The 21,234-nt window shown below is 44.3% G+C and overlaps 1 protein-coding gene across 1 annotated transcript in view; it reads left to right on the forward strand.

Annotated features, from left to right (window-relative positions):
• The first annotated feature begins 3,537 nt into the window (after window positions 1-3,537).
• The window catches only part of ND-ASHI (NADH:ubiquinone oxidoreductase subunit ASHI), a 144,247-nt gene continuing 126,550 nt past the window's right edge, over window positions 3,538-21,234 (forward strand). Inside the window, exon 1 of the mRNA XM_014356495.2 lies at window positions 3,538-4,004. Within this exon, the coding sequence (XP_014211981.2) occupies window positions 3,920-4,004 (85 nt within the window). The 5' untranslated portion in view covers window positions 3,538-3,919. The remainder of the gene's footprint in view (window positions 4,005-21,234) is intronic.

Here is a 21,234-nt window from a genome sequence, read left to right on the forward strand (position 1 = left end):
TCACAAGGTACCTGGACGACACCTTCCCGGAGAGGTGGATAGGTCGAGGAGGTCCAATAGCGTGGCCAGCCCCTTCCCCCGACCTGAACTCGCTAGACTATTTTCTGTGGGGCTGCATCAAGGAGTCGGTGTACAAAACTGAACCTGTAGATGCTGAGGATTGCAGATAGAGAATAGTCCAGGCATTCGATGAGGTGCGAGAGAGAGGAATGGCCCAAAGATCTGTCAACAATATTGTTCAAAGAGCTAATTTGGTTGTCGAAAACAACGTAAGCCACATCGAACAGTTGTTGTAAAGGTATAAGAAAATTTAAAATGTTATGGTAACTAAGTTGCAGACCATTAAGGTGGCTCTAGTGGCCTCAATGTTAAAATTATAAATAACCCAACCGAGGTTAATAAAATTAAATTATATTCTTTGAATTCCCATCTTTCTATTCGTATAAAAAAAAATTAAGGTTGACGATGAAAATTGTAAGAAATCATGCTTACAAAATCGTAGTTTTAAGACGGGTTGGATAGGAAATGCAAGCTTACGCGATATACAACCTACTGCTGCACTCATTTAAATAACCCGTAAGGTGTAAAAAACATATTATCTTGTACATATTATTACGCAGTTTTCGATGACATGAAAAAAGTGTCTTGTTATCGAACAAAATCTTTAAATAATCGGAGACTAAGTATACAGTTGCGAGTGCAAGTCAGCTCCCAGCTGTCTGCATTCTGCAGAGTACATATATATAGGTATAACTACTCTTGAACTTAGGAGCGTACCGTAAAAGTTCATCAATTAGGGCACCATAAAACTTTTTTGTTTTTTTATATTAACTTACTAAAGTAACAGATAATATGTAGAATATGGCTAACAACAGTCTCTACGATAATTTTATACCATATTTTGAAGAAAATAATGATTAATTTTTAGTCTCCCCATTTTGATACGGCACAAGGCGCTAAAGCCACCTTAAAATAATTTTTTACGACCTGTTGCAGCTTTAAGGGTAGTTAAAAAAAAAGGCAGTCGAAGAGTTTTGTAGGAACAGCAATGAAATTAATTTTTTTTTAAACACGCCAAAAATATTAAACAATATATATACTGCCAGTCCGAAGCCTGGAGAAAGTGTGACGGAAAAAAAATCTTATAAAAATAACAGTTACCTATAGGTTTAAAACCTATCGACACGCACATTGAAAAAACAAGCATAATCATTCGCGCTGAGCCATCGCGCTTAACGCGTGAGATTTTCTTGCGTTTCTAAAATTACTTTTAATTTTTTGGTTAATAGAGATTTGTATGGATTAAATGCTGATCCTTTTTCAGTAAAATGTTACACGTTAAAGAGGTGTGCCGCATAAACGCACTTGACGCGTTTATTCTTGTTTTTATTTATTAATTTTTATTCATTGCAGTTAATAAAACTATAACGTTTGAGGAAATAAATAAATTAGACCAAGTAAATGCATGAGATGCGCTTCTCATTTCTAAAAATTTTATTTTTATTGTAAAGCAGTATCAAAATTTAGTAGATGTTGCTTTAGAGATTAAAAAAAAAAAAAAGTAAACAAAAATAAAAATTGGGGTTTCTGCCTATCTAACACGCTCACCATGCCGAACCTTACCGCCTACTTTAACTTTTAATGCTGAAGACGTTGGAGGGATTTAGAATAATTACGTTGTCATCTTAGATAATAATGCGATCAATGTAAGAGCTTTGCGATGAATAAACAAGCTCGATGCACGGTATTTTAAATTTTTTTCTCATTCATTCGTCATGCGGAACTATAGTGACCAAGAGGTTCAGACATATCGAAACGCTGATTGAAAAAGAAGCATAATCATTTGCGCTGAGCCATCGCGCTCAACGCGTGAAATTTTCTTGCGTTTCTAAAATTACTTTTAATTTTTTGGACGATGTAGCTTTGTATAGATTAAATGCTGATCCTTTTTCAGTACAACGTTACGCGTTAAAGAGGGGTGGCGCATAAACGCACTTGACGCGTTTAATCTTGTTTTTATTTATTAATTTTTATTCATTGAAGTTAATAAAACTATAACGTTTGAGGGAATAAATAAATTAGACCAAGTAAATGCATGAGATGCGCTTCTTTTTTCTAAAAATTTTATTGTTATCTTAAAGCAGTATAAAAATTTTGAAGATGTTGCTTTAGAGATTAAAAAAAAAGGTAAACAAAAATAAAAATTGGGGCTTCTGCCTGTCTAACACGCTCACCATGCCGAACCTTACCGCCTACTTTAACTTTTAATGCTGAAGACGTTGGAGGGATTTAGAATAATTACGTTGTCATCTTAGATAATAATGCGACCAACGTAAGAGCTTTGCGATAAATAAACAAGCTGGATGCACGGTACTCTGAATTTTTTTTTTCATTAATTCGTCATGTGGTACTACAGTGACCAAGAGGTTCAAGACCTATTGAAACGCTGATTGAAAAACTAGCCTAATCATCCGCGCTGAGCCATCGCGCTTAACGCGTGAGATTTTCTTGCGTTTCTAACTTTACTTTTAATTTTTTGGACGATAGAGCTTTGTATGGATTAAATGCTGATCCTTTTTCAGTAAAATCTTACACGTTAGAGAGGTTTGCCGCATAAACGCACTTGACGCGTTTAATCGTAATTTTATTTATTATTTTTTATTTTATTTTTTTTCCGTGAATCAGACTAAAATGTTTGATGAAATAAAAAAATTTGTCCAAGTAAATGCGTGAAATGATCTTCTTTTACAGTATTTAAAAAATTAAAATTTTATTTCTAAGTAGTTTAACGTTAAAAGATCAATAGCTTTACTGAGTATTCGAGCATAACGCATGATACCCTCTTACATTATGATTTTTTTTTATCAGGCGATGCATGTTCAAAAAAATTTGAATTGAATTGTTTTTCTGTGAAATTTACTGAGAAAAAAATATGCACTGTATAAGCGTAGTGGACGTGCGTAATCATTCCTTAAAAATCAGATCTCCGGTTAAAATACTTTGGCCTTGCTATTTGAATTTTGCGCTAGTACGGTAACTGATCAAATCTCTGCAATCGGTAACCTTGTCTCTTGGCATACCTATTACTACCTTCCCGGTTAAAGAGTTTATGCGTAGTCGCCCCTCCACAATGCTTAGGCCCCGTTTCCTGAGGCTAAGTGCTCTGTGATTGGAGGAATCGATCGAGTATTAAATTAACAATATCTCGTTAATTATCTATCGAATCCAAATTTTGTAAAGAGCTTTTCGAGAGCTTTTGATGAGCTTTATCCCGTGATATAGTTTTCCGGGCTCAAAATCAGAACGCCCTGTATAGGTCCTAGTGATTAAAACGCAAAAGCATATCCTCTTATAGAGGTATAAGAATATTTTTATACCTCTATGTATCTTCCTTACCTACTACTCTTGCCAACACTGATTACCAACACTGTCCCACAGATATCACTCGCCTTGAGCGCCATCTGCAGTTGGTATTCGACATCCAGCGGTCAGGTCATCAACACCTACAGTCCTTTGTTTGGAAGGTGAAGAAAGCGCTCATCATGTACTATGATTGATGTACACTGGCAAGTTAACTTTTGACTTCAAATTTACTGTAAATGTATGTTTATTATTATTGATTAAAATTGTAACTTAATCTTTAAGTATTATTTTCGTGCGAACGTGTGGTCCTGATGAATCAATGATAGAGTTTATATTGATTGCTTAAACTCAGATCAAACTTCGTTTGTTCCTCACGTTTTTTTATGCACTAAAATTAGTCGTTGCGTCACTCTATCATCATATTTGAAGCATTCTTTGAATACGACATCGAAGCATAATTTAACAAACTGTATTGTCTTACAAAGTCATATATTATAAGTGCTTATGGCTCAGGGCTACTAACCATAGCAGAAAATTAACTAAATTTATTAGTACAATGACTACTTTGACACAAAAGTTTTCCAGTATCGTTAAAGTCAATATTTCTAGATATATTTCATCCACATCTATCACTTATGGGCGTAAGTATTGTGATGAATATAAGTTGTCTCTACAGAGTTGAAATTTACCATATGATTTTCATGAAACTGAAACACTTGCAGGTATTTCATCATAAAAAGTGTATTAAGGGTAATAACAATTTATTGGATAAGTTCTTAACTAAACCAATTAAAATTTTCAACAATCATGCAGATTGTTTAACTCTTAATAATAGCAAGCGTTGTGATTATTTTAAAATTTTTTATAAGTATGTGGTATTTTAAACTTACGACAGGAGTACAAGAAAAAGCTATAGCTTTTCGTAGGTAATGTCTATTCCAACTTGATATGTACTAAACAATGTTTTTTTTAGTTAAGAAACTGGCTTGCATTATTAAGTCATTTTTATTAGTGATTGGTAAAAATTTTCTTATATAACACAAACAACTGCCCTGCTAGTAGAAACTGATTAAGGTCGATTAAAGAAATTCAATGCGATTTTAATATCAATACCGGAAAGTACTATTAAAATTGCATTGATCAGTAAAGTGCTCATTAAAGCCGATTGAAATGGAATTTTATATTTTGTTTTGAAATCGATTGAAATCATAAGTTTTTAAACAAAACAGATCGTACTCTTTCTTCATTAAATTCAATTTAGTTGAATTTATAAGTATAAAATATTGAAACATATAACATGCAGTGTTTCTCTAGGGTGGAACGTCCATTCCATCTCGCGGATAACAAATCTGATCATGAGGTTATATAAGCAAAAATGATCAGAAGTCAGTTATGTCAGAATAGTGCCATAGTGATATCACGGTGGGCTCCAACTTCTTCTTGGCCAATCTGTCCCGTATGATTGTTATTATAGATAGTCTGTTTTACATGAGTTGACTTTAATTTTAAAATAAAAAACTTAAATAACACTAACACATATTAAACATTATTTTTATTAGTAATAACATTACAAATAATTTTTAATTCGTAAATTCAGTCTACTTAACAAATAATTTCAAATATTTACTTTAAAATAAATAAACAAATTATCTAATATTTTCGTGAAAATAAATCAAATAAATATTAAATCAAAACATGTTTATTTACCTTCCTGAGCTTCGAAGGAGTGAGCTGACATACCAATAATAGTTGTCGTAGATTCAATATTTGATAGCATCACTTAGGATTCTTACCCTCTTAAAGTTCACAAACTAAAATCTATTTCCACACTACTGATTGTCTTCTCACTAATGAGTCTCCAATTCCGAGTAAATCTGAATTAACTGTGGATTTACATCTTCAGCTATGTGTTTGATGTCTACATCATCCACCTTATTTATAAGAATATTATACAACGAATATTGAATCATTTTCCCTATAGAGATGTCAACTGCTCGGCACAACAATTCCTTATCTTGCCCATTTTCCATGAAATTATAATTTTCTTTCGGACTCTTGTTTGCATCGTTAGTTTTGGACTTGAAGTTTTTTATTTACAAATTGAAAAAGATCGGTTTTTTGGGAACATTGAATAAAAATAACAAAATAATTCATTAATTAATTTGTTAACCTTTCTTTCTTTGTTCTCTTTTGAAATAAGAAATCTTTTTTGTCACGGTAATGTTAAACATGGTAATTTCGCTATAATAAGCTCATCCTTTGTTTTCACCAGGAGGTGTATTGGGCCTTGAGGGCAATTCTGAAATCGCGCCCCCACTGGGGATTAGAAAAGGACAGTACTATAAATTGATTTCCATATGCTTGTAGAAAAGCGACGTGTAACGGTTGGCCACCTTGTGAATAAAGTCGGAAGCTTGATTTCATAATAATAATAATTACCTTTTCTAATCTCGACCAATCGTTCTAGGATTCCGCTCTCGGCGGGCGAGTCGGGTAGACGTGTGAGCTAGCTCTGCGGAGCTGCGCTCCGTCTCCCCCACCCTGACTGGGCTTCTGTAGACCGGAATTTATTTGTATTCAGTTTATTAATGTTGAACATATTCGCTGTGTGCAGTATTCTGAAACAGCGCCACCTGCACATCAAGAAGGAGGCGCTGCTGGATAACACGATTACATAGCCTGTTATGGGCTGCAAACTTTGTTAATTGTTTTTTGTAGTTTTAATGCATTTTTGATTCTTAAAGTATAGATTTTCAGTGTTAATAATTTGTATTAAACAGAAAACAATTTTTTGTTACATTATTTATTAACTTTTTTTTACCTGCAAAATAATAGTTGTTATCTGTTTTAAACAAATTCTTGACACTAAAAATCGATACTTTAAGTATCAAAAATGCATTAAAACTATAAAAAACAATAACCAAGTTTGCAGCCCATAACAGGCTTTGTAATCGTGTTATCCAGCATCGCCTGATCGCCTCCTTTTTGCCCTGCAGGTGGCGCTGTTTCAGTTTACTGCACATAGCGAATAGTCGTATAGTGTTGTTTCGAGACAAGTTTTTTTAAAGTGATTCTGCGATTTGCCATGTGAAGCGTTAGTTTGAGTTCTGCAACAGTGAAAAAAAAGTCGATGTTCAAGTTTACTGAGTGGTTTTGTATTCGTACTTTAAGCAATATAGAAAGGAGAAACTCAGTTGGACATTTTCAATAGCCAAAAAGATACATATGACAAGGATGTTTATAGTTTGCTGACATAAAATGTCTAAATTGGTGTCTTAATTTTGAAAAACGGAACAAATAACGAAACTCCAAGAACTCTCCAACGGTCAGAAATGTATCAGTTTTAAATGGAAGGTTTAGATCTGATACTGATAAAAGCTTTTATTTTGAACCCCAAGGGACACCGCAAGGTTTAACCATTGAGGTTGGGGAACGAAAGGGAGTGGTTTGTTTTGATTTGGAACATTCGACGGATGTCGTTCCTGGGTTGCCGGCTCGGTGGATGGAGAGTTTGGAAGTATATAGATGTACGCCGTGTTGAGGATACGGGAATTCAAAGATTTAAATGATCCCGTGCCTTCGGCGCTCAGTGATAACTACACTCCCCAGACTGCGCTACACTGCGGCGCAAACTCTGATAATCTGACGGACGGCTCTAAAATATGCATTTGTGAATCTTCCCGCAGTACTAACGAACGTAACCTTCTGGAGAGGTGGAAAAAGTAGAGGAAGTGAAGAAAGGAGAGCATTATTAGAGAGTATAACACAGAGCCTGCAAGATTGGGAATTGGCCAAACTCAGCAGTATAGCCGGAATGGCCATCACCTTAAAAAAAAAAAAAACAATTGTTCTAAAAGTGCCCAGTAGGGGCGCGATTTTGGAATTGCGCTCGAAGCCAACATTCAAACTGTAACCAGGGGCTAAATATGTCTGGAAAAATATTTTATTCCTTACAATGTTTTTAATATTATTTACATCGTACTTAAAAAATCGTAATCAAGAGATACACATTGTACATTAAATTTGAATTCGATTCACCTTAAAGTGCTTGTATTCTTGTGCTATCTAGTTCTTATTTTCAGTGGTGTCAAGTATCAGTCCATTTTTTAACTTCTACCCAGACTTTTATTGTTGACTTTACCACTCATAGTACTTCTCATCAATGTCTCAGTTGAAAAACCGCCATGAGAGTATTCCCAACAAATTGAGAGGGTGTTTTTGATGAAATCACAATACTGTTGTATGGTGTTGAAGGAGGTTAGAGCGAAAAAGGAATTTCTTACGACAGTCTTGAATAAATTATAATGTATTTGTGTTCATTATGTTAGCAACATATTAAAATTTCAGGAACCGTAGCATTACAGTTTTTGAAAAAAAAAAATAGCTAAGTTGAGATCTTGTCCACAGGCTCTTATGATAACGTCGTCACAAAATTTACATTTACAATTTACAATAACTTGAAAAAAATTTTTACAAATCTTTTAAAAAACTAGTATTTTATTGTAAAGAACAATTCAACTAACACATCCAAATTTGAGGAAGCTTGCCGTCACGATTTGAGAAATACTTCAATTGAAAGTTTGAACAAAATGCTATTGGTATATCTATATACAGCAGACGAAAAATAAAACATTGCGCGTAACTCTAGTTTTTAAGTAATAATTTTTTTTTCTCGCCTATTAGTAATCTTCTGCTAAACGATATGAAATAGCTCGCATGATTTATTACGAATAACTATTTAAAAAAATTCATTCTTAATTTAAATCAACTTTTGAGGCTGACTGTACCCCTCTAACCCCCTTAAGGTAGCCATTGGTTTCTTCCCAAGTGAATCTAAAATCATAGTTTTTAAGATAATTAATTATTTCACATGAATCAATTAATTTATTTTAAAGTTTTGGAAAAAGAAAATACTGTTTAAACAACACGTACTGTATGGCCAGACTCTCTGATTTTATCTTTTCATGTTTGTGACTCAATTCCTGAAATGATTATTTTTTTATGTAATTTATTCATATCATTTGATAAAAACTTTTAATGTTTATTTAAGATTTTTAATGCAGTACTTTCCCCTTCTTGGAATTTCTCGTACAGTATTATTTGCTGTCGTTTGTTATACAACTCGGATTCTTTTTTTTTCCCTCTTCAAGCTAATTCTTACATTCTTTGTAATTTTCTTCCATTTTTGTTAACTCCTGTTAAACCGATTTCAGCTTAGCACTAACTTCGCGAATATTTATAGTTTCATCTGTTGACTAGTTATTCGATTCAAATTTTTTTTTTGCAGTTTCCCATGTAAAATATTACTTTTGTTCCAAATGCAAATTTTAATGATGATATTGTTCATGAAAGTTCGAAGATCATACAATAGATACTGTTTCGTTCGATGATATACTGTCGGTCGGCCCCCCCTCCTGATCGTCTCGGCGCTTCGTTACGCCGCTGCCGCTGGTATCGACGGTCTGAGCCGGGACCAGCTCAGTTCGTCTCCTGATACACAGGTTCACGCATCAGCTGGCCAGCTACACGTCTCTACCAGCCAAGCCACACCAGCAGCAACCAGCAAGCCGCTCGAGACAGCTAGTCCACCAACAATATCAGCAGAGCATAGTACGCAGAAATCACGCTATTTATTGTCGCCGGGTCCGTTTCCCTTGTACTCAACAAATAAAGAGTTTCTCAAACATTGGTCCTTCGAGCCGGATTCAGCAACAAGGAGAGGAAAGCCGGCACGATGTAAGTACGCATTAAGTCCTGCGTCTTGTGTTAATGCGCGGGTCTTGCACGTCCAAGCGCGTTAATTAATGTAGCCGGAGGTCATGGCCGCCACGCTGCCCATGATACAGATTACGTGGCGGCCGTGGTTCTCGTTTGTCAGCCACCGCGGCCGCCATATCGCAGGCGTCGCCGACTGGCGCTCGCGAGTGCACGCGCGCTTGGAACTGCCATATTGGCTGCTCGCTGTGCGAGCGTTAGCCACTGCCGCCGCCATATTGCAGGCGTCGCCGACTGAAGCTCGCGCGCTCTGGCCCGCCACGGCCGCCATGATGCCCGTGTCGCGGATTTGAGGTTTGGCTGCTCGCCGTGCGAGCGTTAGCCGCCGCGGCCGCCATGTTGCCCGCATCGCATGACTGCTGCTCACAAGTGCACGCGCACTCGAGACCACCGCAGTCGCCGTGAGGCCCGTGTCGTGAAAAAATATGCAGTCTACTGAGCGTCTGGCGCCTTGCTGCCTCGCTCGCCAGGCGTCAGCCCTGTTCGCCACCCAACAACGGCTTGGCGACGTCATCGCTCGGTTCACGGCCGCTGTAAAGGCCACCGAGACAAGCCACTGGACCCCACGCCTCGTCACGGTTGAGCTCTTGGACGCCTACTGGAATGACTTCCAGGTTAACCATGTGGGTCTGTTGACCGCAGAAACCACCGAACACGGCGACGCCGCGGATGACACATACGCCGCCGCAGAGGCCAACTTCGTCGATGCCCGGTCACACCTGTATGACGCTCGGCTCGCACTAGCCCCGCCTGGGGCCCACGGGGAAATTCGCCCAGCCGGAGAACCGGCATCACATCGTGGGCCCAAGTTGCCTGCGATCACCATCCCGCCCTTCTCGGGACGACGAGAGGACTGGGAATCCTTCAGGGACCTGTTCCGAGCCCTTATACACGACGACAAGCAGCTAACAGACGTTGAGAGACTCTATTATTTAAAGTCATTCACTCAAGGCGATGCCAAGGCCGTCTTGGACTCCGTGCAGATCGTTGGGTCCAACTACCCGACAGCCTGGAGCCTACTCGAGGCCCGCTATGAGCATCGGCAGCTCCTCGTGCAGGACCACGTTGCGGCGCTCCGCAACATTAAGCCTCTGCGGGACGAGTCAGCCGGAGGTCTCCAAGCGCTGTTGGACACGCTTGAACGTCATCGCGATCAGCTTAGTGCTCTCGGCCGCCCTGTCGCCTCCTGGTATGATTGGTTCATCGCGTTTGCAGCAACGGGCATGGACGCCACCACAAGACGTGCTTGGGAAGACGAGCTGGAGAAGCTGGAGATTTCCAGCGACGTGCCCGGTGATTCCTGGGCCACCTCTACCATGCTGGCTGCGTTTCTGCGGCGCAGATGCCGCACTCTCAGCTCCGTAGAGGCTTCTCATCTAGCACGCTCAGCTGGCTCCGCCGGCTCACGAGGGCCCTCCTCAACGCACGCAGGGCGCAATTTCTGCTCCCTCACGACCCAGGAGGCCCCAGCGAACTGTCCGGCTTGTCACGAACCCCACTATCTCGGGCATTGCGGTCAGTTCCGGGATCTGAATCCAGCCGCCAAGATGCACATCGTATTCCAGGAGAAGTTATGCTTCAACTGCCTGAATCCAGGGCACTCCCTGCATGACTGCCCCTCCAAGTCGGTCTGCCAGCGCTGCCGGGCAGCGCACCACAGTCTGCTGCACGACAGCCGCAAGCGCCGGTCCGAAGCTCCAGAATCTTCGGACCCACCCAAGCATGCGAAGCCGACCAGCTCCGATCTCCTCAAGACTCCTGATGAGTCCCGGCAATGACTCGCGGTGCTTCCGACCGCGCTCGTCCAACTCAGCGGCGGCCGGGGGCCCATCGTCACCGTGAGAGCCCTTCTCGACCCGTGCTCTGAGATCTCGGCCATCTCTCTCAAGCTCGCTCGCCACCTGAAGGCCCCTTTGGAGGATTCTAGAACCAGCGTATCGGGCATCGGCGGCGAACATGCCGTAAAGTCGATACTCCGCTCCGCGCCAGCCTGCGCCTAATGCCAGGGGATGACACTCCCAGTTTGCATCTGATGGCGCTGTGCATACCCTACCTCGGTCTTTCAACTCCTGTGGCCCCGCTTGACCCCAGCATCCTGCGAGTCTGGGCCAGCCTGCAGGACCTCGCCGACCCCGACTTTGGCCTTTCTCGTGCGGTCGATATTCTCATCGGCGCCGAGGTCTACAGCCGTCTGCTGCGCCCTGGGTACCGTCAGCGTGGAGAAATCGTCGGTCAGCATACAGCACTCGGCTGGACTCTAATCGGGTGTGCTCCTGGGCGCCCCTTGGACAGCGCCGTCGCGTGTCCGACATTGCACGATGAGCTGGCTCCACCCTAGCATCGCGAGCTCGTCATGCTACTCCAGCGCTTTTAGGATCTAGAAGAGGTGCCCTTCGTCTGCCGCCGCGCGCCCGATGACATCGACTGCGAGCGAATTTTCGCCAACTACCGGCGCGACGCGGACGGCCGTTATATCTTGCGTTTGCCTATGAAGCCCAATGCTGCACCGCTCCTTAGCGATAGCCTGGCTAGCGCCCTGGCCTCACTGCGATCTCTACACCGTCGCCTCCCGCGGGACTCAAGGATAGCGACCGAGTATAACCGCTTCATGAGCGAGTACCTCGCCCTCGGTCATATGAAGCGGCTCTCTAGCCGAGAGCTCTTCGAACCGAGCAGCATGGTCTGCTACGTCCCGCACCACGGCATCTGACAATACGGGAACCTTGGACCAAAGTTGCGCGTCGTGTTTAACGCCTCGCACCCAACCTCGAGCGGCTACAGCCTAAACGACATCCTGCACTCCAGGTCAAGACTCCAGGCCGCACTACCGACAGTCCTGCTGCCATGGCGAAGACATCGCGTCGCCTTCTGCAGCAATGTCCAGATGATGTTCCGCCAAATCTGGGTCAACCCGCGAGATGCAGACCTTCAGCGCATCGTCGGGAGCCCCGATCCGAGTCAGCCGCCTGTACACTATCAACTGCACACCGTCACTTATGGCGCGACTTGCTCGCCCTACTTGTCACTGCGTGTGATTCAACAACTCTGCCGTGACGAAGGACACTTGTGGCCAGACGCCGTACCTGTCGTCATGAACGATCGGTACGTCGATGACATCCTCTCGGATGCCGATGACCTCGAAACGGCCCGCCAGCTTCGGGATCAAGTAATCGGTCTGCTGTGCTCAGGCGGATTTTCACTCCGGAAATGGGTCGCCAATGACGCCAAACTCCTGGCTAACCTCACCCAGGAAGCTTGCCTGCGCCCTACGTGGCGTGAACTCAGCGACGTCGGCCTCGTCAGCGAGCTTGGCATCAGCTGGGACCCAGCCTCGGATACTTTCCGGCTCACACCCCCGGCAGCCCGAGAACAGGACACCAAGCGGAGCATTCTTGCTGGTCTCGCGAGCCTCTTCGATCCCTATGGTTGGCTCGCGCCGACCATACTCCAAGCCAAGCTCCTCGTGCAGGATCTCTGGCGCGCCCGGTTAGATTGGGATGAGGTCGTGCCTGCATCAATGGCTCGTCGATGGTCAGCTTTCACCACTGAGCTGAAATCAATCCAAGGCTTCTCCATTCCACGTTGGATTGGATCTTCGGCTCCGTCGAAGATTCACCTCCACGCCTTTTCAGACGCCAGCCGCCGCACGATAAGCGCGGTGGTGTACTCCCAGCTGCAGGACTCCTTAGGGCAAGTCCGCTGCCACATTCTGCTGGCCAAGACGAAACTTGCGCCCATCCGAAGCCTCAAGCCGTCAGCCACGCCCCAGGCTCGCATGACGATCCCTCGCCTTGAGCTGCGTGCCGCGCTGCATGCTGCGAAACTACTGCGCTTAGTCGTCAGTGAGTGGAATATCCCTATTGAGCAATGCTACGCTTGGTGCGACTCCCAAGTCGTTCTACGCTGGCTCCGCTCCGCCGAGCCGACCAACCACGCTCTCGTCGACAACTACGTCGCCCACATCCAGGAGGTACTGCCACCGCACATCTGGCGCTATGTGCCTACTTATGACAATCCTGCCGATGTGGCGTCTCGAGGCACCGATGCCCAGACTCTACACCGCCAGCAGATATGGTAGACTGGCCCTTCCTGGCTGTCCGAAGGCCCTGATCGTTGTTCCCAGGAGCCCTCCGAGCCGCCACAGCCCTCACCTCCTCGCCTCTGCTGCGTCACGCAAAAGGTCAAGTTCGACCTTCTCCGACTGTTCTCCGATCTGGGCGTCCTCCTGCGCACCCTCACCCACCTGCGTCGGTGGGCGAGACTCCATCTCGGCCGAGCCCCTACACGACCGATGCTCTCAGCACCGACGGCTACCGAGTTGACCGATGCCTACCTCGCTTTCGTGCGCTTGAGCCAGCAGCGTGCCTTCTCTGATGAACTTGCACTGCTTCGCACGGGCCGCGCCCTTCTCAAGCGGCACCCACTGACATCGCTCGCAGCCTTCGTCCATACAGATGGCGTTCTGCGTGTGGGCGGTCGCCTCCAGCACGCCGAGATGACCTTCGCGGAGCGACACCCACCCATCCTTGACGGCGCTTGCCCTCTCGCCACGCTTACGATCGCGTGGGCCCATCACCGAGCGCTCCACGGGGGCTTTCGCACCACCAGCGCGTACACCGTCAAGCGTGCTTGGATCATCGGTGGCTCCCGGAAAGTCAAGGCTTTCCTACACAGTTGCGTTACTTGTGCTCGCCTCCAAGCCCGATCAGCTGTCCCTCCCGCGGTCACGAGTTGCTCCCTTCCGCGCCTTCAGTCGCACTGGGATCGATTACGCCGGGCCGTTCCACGTCCTCGCAGCTAAAGGCCGAGGCATTCGCACCACGAAAGGTTACATCGCCATATTTGTCTGTCTCACCACGAAGACACTACATCTGGAGCTCGTAGGCGATCTATCAACCGTCTCCTTTCTTGCGGCTCTCACCCTCTCTGTTCCTGGGTGAGTTGTTGAATGGTCGTAATTTCTTTGGCTCCTCATTATTGGATTGTGTATTTGCTCTGTTTTGCCTGCGGGCGCTTTGTTGCAGGTTTCTTGCATGCACTATACTTCAAGTCATTTGTACGAATGTTAGCAGTGTCGTGCGGATTCGACTTGCCCTTCAATTTACTTCGCATATTGCTGAAGTTTCCACGTTGCTTCTCGTCTCTCGGCGGCTATCTCGGCTGGTCCGCTGCGCATGCGGGATCTCGGCTGTGTCGTCTGCTGCGGTGTTTTGACTGCTTGATGTAGCTGTGTTATGGGAGATAGCAGCGAGGAGGACGGCTTCTATGAAGCTCAAGCCACTGGGTCGGGGCAAAATTTGTCCAGTGATGATGTCAACAAACTGCTGCGGAGGGTCAATGGACTACGCGAGTCACTCTATACTGCTTACAAAAATAAAAAGGTTTCATCGCGCATACAAGCTATTTTTGATGCTGCCAACGGCTTTTGTGATGTAATCAGCACTATTTCACTTGCCTACACTTCCAAGTTGGCCGAGGAAAATATGATCAACGCTTGTAAGCACATGTTGGAGGAGACTCGTCGCACTATATCTCTGGCTGGGAGGTCTTCTGCGCAGTCTACCGACCGTGCGGGAGATCTCTCTATGCCTACCTTTGCACAGGCTGTTTCTGGTGGCCGAGTCGCTGGTGCGCCCAGTGACCGGAAAATTATTCTGAACAAGGGTAAAACCATACCGATTAGTAAAACTGCTCGAGTGATTATCGGACCGAGCGAGAATTACATCGAGAGATTTGATTCAGCGAAGGCAACTAAAAGCACACTCTTGGAAAAAGTGAAAGCCTCCAACCTTGGAATTCGAGTTAAGCGAGTCAATATGCTATCCAAGAAGAACGTCGTGATCGAAGGCGATGGACTTGGAGCTCTTGCTGACTGTTCTGATCTGCGTAATGTTGGGCTGGAGGTAAAACAGGAAAGCAAATTACTGCCACGGATAATAGTTCATGACATACCCGTCAGCCTCTCCAGGGGGGAAATACTTGAAGCAATTACACAGCAAAATTTACATGACTGTGCACCCACTGATGTTACCATAGTGTACATGTACCCAGCGAATAATAAGAGATACAGGTCGTGTGTAATTCAAGTAACACCTACCGCGCGTTCTGTTCTCTTCCGGCGTGCTCGCATCTACTTGGGGTGGCTTCAGTGTCGTTTCGCGGACTACATAAGCATACTACAATGCTACAAATGCCAAAGTTTTGGACACATGGCCAACAACTGTAATGGTGCTGCAGTGTGCGGATTTTGTGCTGGCCAGCACGAGTCAAGGCATTGTAAAACGAAAACTCAGCTCAAATGCGTTAATTGCTGTCATAGTAAACTGGATAATGTTTCGCACTCAGCATTTGACTTGTGTTTATGTGCCATTTTACGAGCTAAGATAGAACGCAAGTCATGCAGCATAAATTATGGTGAATAAGGACCATAATACTAGTGGGCACAATCTAGTTATAGGTCATACAAATGCACAATCGCTTCCGGCACATTATCATGACATAAAGACCATCATCGTTAATAATAGGGCTGATATTTTTGGTATTAGCGAAACCTTCTTGAAGCATCACATCGGTGATCACCAGGTGCGGGTGGATGGTTACATGCTCCTGAGGAATGACAGATGCGGCAGAGGCGGTGGTGGGGTTGCCTTGTATGTGCGTCAGCCATCAAAATGCAGAGTGCTTTGTGTCTCGCAGCAGCATGCATCACGTAGTGTACATCCTGAGTTCCTGCTTGCCGAAATTTTGCTAAATTCTACTCGCATTTTGTGTGCGATTGTATATAGTCCGCCCAAAGCGGGACACTGGGAAGATGTGGAGGAGGCAATCCTGAATTGTAACACTGCATATGATCACCTGATTTTAATAGGTGACCTAAATATTGACTGGGCTGCAGACTCCACGAATCTAAGAATACTCCGTCGATCACTGCTATCTCTTAGTCTCGAACATATCCCTTTCGATTTTACACATCAATCAGGTGCTTCCAGGACTATGATTGATTATATATGTACCAGCTGCTCGAATGATGTTGACATTTATAGACAGCATAGTTTTCCCTGGATATCACGACATGACGTACTTTTTGCTGAATTTAGAGCACCTGCAACTCTTCACAGGAATAACACACGAATGCTGCGATGTTTCCGGTATTTCAACGAGGAGTCTATGCTTGAGGATCTGGCTGGCGTTGATTGGAGGTTGGTTTTGGAATCGCCTTGCGTCGATACGAAGGTTGAGCGGTTTTCCTTGATTTTACTATTGGTACTGGATATGCACGCTCCTTACCGTGCTATTAAGACTAAAAGCAAGCCCAGCCCTTGGATGAATGAGTATATTCTAGGCCTTATCCGAGCACGCAATGCAGCCTGGCGCTCGTTCAGGAGAAGTCATGACCAGGCTATGGGTGATGAGTACAAACGTCTGCGCAACTTGATATAACTGACAATTCGTAATGCCAAGCATAACTACTACCGCAACAAATTGCAGGAATGCCGCAGCACATCAGAGACATGGCGGGTAATTGACAAGTTGGGACTGACTCGTGGTGCGAGGACATGTCAGCAGCTTGCAGTATCACCAACTAGCATGAACAAGCACTTTGTTGGTACTGATGATCCTACTTCACTGTTTAGCCGGCGGCCGACTGCGCGCATCTCGCCTGATAACAGGTTCTATTTTAGGCCTGTGGACTTTGGAGATCTGATTGAGGCTCTTGCTTCCTCTCATTTAAATGCTGCAGGTCCTGATGGCTTGTCTCTAAAAATTATTAAGCTAAGCATGCCTGTAATATTTCCTGTTCTATTAGATATTTTCAATGCCTCATTGCAGACTGGTTATTTCCCTTCAGCCTGGAGGAGGGCCATAGTAATCCCAATACCCAAACGGCAGCCAGCGTTGATGCCTGATTCATTTCGTCCCATCAGTACCTTGAGTGCATCCTGCAAACTCCTCTAGGCGTTGGCATACAAGCAAATGCTTTCTTTTGTTGAGGATAATTCCCTGCTTTATCCACTTCAGTCAGGATTCCGCAAAAGACACAGCGCCAGTACTGCACTGGTTAAGATTGTTGATGATTCGAAATTTGCGATCGATAGGAGACAGGTGACTCTTCTGGTGTCTGTGGACTTCACGAAGGCCTTCGACCTTGTCAATGTTCAGTTGCTGATTGATAAGCTTGAGGCTCTTGGATTTTCTGATATGGCATATCTCTGGATATTGTCCTATCTGACTAATCGCACCCAAGTGGTTCGCGCCCCTGATGGAGAACTTTCGCAGGCGCTATTTCGTTCAAGTGGTGTACTGCAGGGCAGTATTCTGGGCCCCCTACTGTTCACATTATTTGCTAATGAGCTTCCCGACATCTGTTCTAACGTCAGTACGCACCAATATGCTGACGATTTTTTCATATACGCATCGGGCAGTGTCGAGGAGGTCAGAATGATTGCGGACAGAGTCGGTGCTGTGCTGGATGCGGTCTCTGCCTGGGCAATGGTTAATGGTCTGGTAATTAATTGCAGTAAGACCAAGGCGTATTAATTATGGGCTATGTTCCGCTAGAGTTTTCATCAGAGATTACTGTGCTTGATGTTGTCCTGGACAGTGAACTTACACTCAGAGCTCGTTGCACTGCGGTTTCCAGGAAGTGCTTTGGCACATTATCGTGTCTTCGAAGATGCAGAGATTGTTTGCCGGTGGATACTCGGCTGCTGCTTGTCAAGCTGCTAGTTTATCCTCATCTGGAGTACTGTGCGTCTCTTTTCTTGGGCATCTCTGGTGAAATGAGACGCAAGCTTGAACGGTGCAAAAACGCTGCACTGCGCTTTGTAGATGGTACGCCCAAGTGGCATCACATCACGCCTGTGTACAAAAAGTACTCGATTCTGAGTCTGGAAGATATAATCAAATATGTCACCATTTGTCTACTTGTCTCGGTCATGCGCTATAAGGTCCCGGGGTACCTTGATGTCAACATCAATTTTCGAGCTGCTCGTGCTGAGTACTCTGAAAGGTCGTCCGTATCTGACCTTATAGTTCCCTGGGCCAGAACGGAGTCTTATAGATGCAGCTTTGCGGTGGGAGCGGCGAAATTGTGGAATAATCTACCAGTCAGGCTTCGGAAAAAGGCTGCTTCACCCAACTTCAAGATCAACCTCTTGCAATATTTGGAATCAATAGATTTGCGGCTCAATTGAGGGATGTGATATTACTATTAATTATTTTGTTTATTTACTGCACTCCAGTATTGAATTTTATATTATTTTTATTCAAATTTTATGTTAAATGTATCCATACTTTTTTCTTCTCTTATCTTAATTACTAATATGCACTAGATTAGACACACAGCTTGAATCTCAAACAATGTAAGCGGGCCTGCATGCCTACTATTTCCGCCAAATGTAAGGCAATGTATTAAGCTTTGGCTATTAAGGACCCTGAGTCCTTAGCCTCAATAAACTATTCAAATTCAAATTCAAATTCTCTGGTCACCGGGGAAAACCGTCTGAACTCTGGAGTGACAACGCGACGTGCTTCCATCGAGCTGACACCGAGTTGCGCGACGCGCTCCGTCTTGCTGAGCACCGGTGGGACCTTGTCGCGGGTGCCCTAGCAGATCAAGGTATCGAGTGGCATTTTATTCCACCCAGGGCCCCTCACTTTGGAGGTCTCTGGGAGGCCGCGGTCAAGTCCGTCAAAGGTCATCTCCGACGAGTCATGGGCTCGCGGCACCTGACGTACGAGGAGTTCTCAACCGTCTTGGTCGGGATCGAAGCTGTCCTCAACAACCGACCCCTCACTCCACTGTCGGGTGACACGGACGACCTGAGCGTGCTGACCCCTGGTCACTTCCTCATCGGAGCACCCCTCAATTCAATCTTTGAGGCCACGCCACCCGATCAGGATCTCGACCATCTGGCTCACTGGGAGCTTGTCCGGGGCATCAGAGCACAATTCTGGGCCCGATGGAGTCGGGAGTATCTTAATACTCTTCAACAGCGATCGAAGTGGATCACCCCTCATCGAAACTGTGATGTATGCGTGAGCATGCGTGTATGCTGTGACAGTATGTGTGTCCGCCACGTCGCGACGCGTGTGTGCCTCGATGTCGAGCAAGTCAGAGAAAGTCAAGCCGTCGGGTTGACTAGACGTGTATCCGCTACTATTGAATATAAATGAGTTATAATTACGTGTGCATAGTTATTGGCTTCACCTCCTTATTCCTTTCCTACTAATATCCATAGGGGATTATTAGTCAAAGACATAATATTGGCGACGAGTGTAAAAAAGTATAAGTGAAGTGAAAATGGCAACGTAAAATGGCAAATTGCTGAAGGATTTGTCGAAACAAGAATGGGAATCCTTCGTGCAAGAGTTCGCCAACGAAAAAAATGAACTGAAAGATGAAAAAGCAATGATGGAACAAGAAAAACTACGATTGCTAGAGGAGCAAAAGAAGTTGGCGGATGCAGCGCTGTTAATGGAAGTAGGACAGCAAATTCAAGACGGTGAAAATCAACAGGCAATGTCGGGTCAAACAATCGTTAGAGGAACTTACGGCAGTTTGAGCGAGTTTTCGCTTCAAGATGAGTGGAGTGAGTGGCATGAACGTTTTGACCAATGTGTCGTAGTGAATGAAGTGCCTGAGAAAAAAATTGTGCCGCTATTTCTAACAATGTTAGGTAAGGAGGCGTACAGTCTCTTGAAAAATTTGTGCACGCCACTGACTCCTGCAACCTTGCCGATGGCGGATTTAGTCAAGCATTTGAAAAACCATCTGAAACCGACTCCTTGTGTGATCGCGGAGCGATATAAGTTCAAAGAATGCAAGCAGCAAGACAATGAAGAAGTAAAACAATTTTTAGCCAAGCTAATTAATCAGTGCATTGCGAGTTCGGGCAAAATCTCGAAACGAGTCTCAGAGATCAATTTGTGTGGGGTCTCGCAGATGACAACATCAGGAAAAGGCTGCTGGGAGAAAGAGACCTGACCTACGACAAGGCGGTGTCAACAGCGATGTCGCTGGAAGCGGCGAGAAAAGATGCAGCTGGCATGAATTCCGGGAACGGCGAGGCAGTCAACTTGGTCAAGAAAATCAAAAAGGTAACGACGAAAAATAGCGCAGCGAGCGGAAAAATTAAATGTTTTTGTTGCGGAAAAATTGGACATAAATCGATAGAGTGTAAATTTAAAAATTGCGATTGTAATTTATGTGGAAAAAAAGGACATCTAAAGGCGGTATGTAAAAGTTCGAAAAAAGAATGCGCGGAAAAGAACAACAAAAATAGTAGTTACAATTTCGTGGAAGAGGAGAGCGATTCCGGGGAGGAATTCGAGCGGTTGTGTATCGTGAAGCCGGTACGGAAAATAACGCCCGAAAAACCGTTGAAGGTTAATTTGAAATTAGAAAGCGTGTCGTGGGATTTCGAGGTTGATACAGGATCACCGATTTCCGCGATATCGTATAAATTGTTTGCGAACGCTAAGGAACTTAAAAATGTGAAAATGTACAGAACGTCGAGACAATTCAAGGCTTACGCGGGCAAAATAATTATTCCGGAGGGATATGTGAAAGTAAATGTTGAGTATAAAGAAAAAAAAGCGTGCCTTGAATTATTCGTTTTTCCAGGCTCTAGTCCACCGATTATTGGAAGAAATTGGATGATCGCGTTAGATATGATCAAAGTAAATAATAACAACGCTTTGTTAATTGGCTCAATTTCGCGTGTTTCAAGTAATGCTCCTAGTGTGAAGGAATTTTATGGAATTTTTTCAAGTAAATTAGGGTGCTGTAGTAAACGGAAAGTAGGGTTAAAGTTACTGGAAGGAGTAACACCGGTATTTGTAAAACCAAGACCCGTGCCTTACGCGATGCGCGAAAAGATTGAAGCAGAAATTGAGAGATTAGTAAAAGAGAAAATATTAGAACCGGTAAAAAGTAGTCCGTGGGCGACACCTGTAGTCCCAGTATTGAAAGCAAACGGAGAGATTCGCTTGTTCGGTGATTTTAAGGTTACCATAAATCCGTGTTTAGTAGTTGACAAGCACCTGATTCCGAGAATTACAGATTTGAGTACGAAACTGGCGGGAGGAAAAATT

The sequence above is a fragment of the Copidosoma floridanum genome, unplaced genomic scaffold (genome assembly GCF_036245765.1).
Source record: "Copidosoma floridanum isolate Cflo_tuat_1 unplaced genomic scaffold, Cflo_Japanese_pri ptg000021l, whole genome shotgun sequence".
NCBI lineage: Eukaryota > Metazoa > Arthropoda > Insecta > Hymenoptera > Encyrtidae > Copidosoma > Copidosoma floridanum.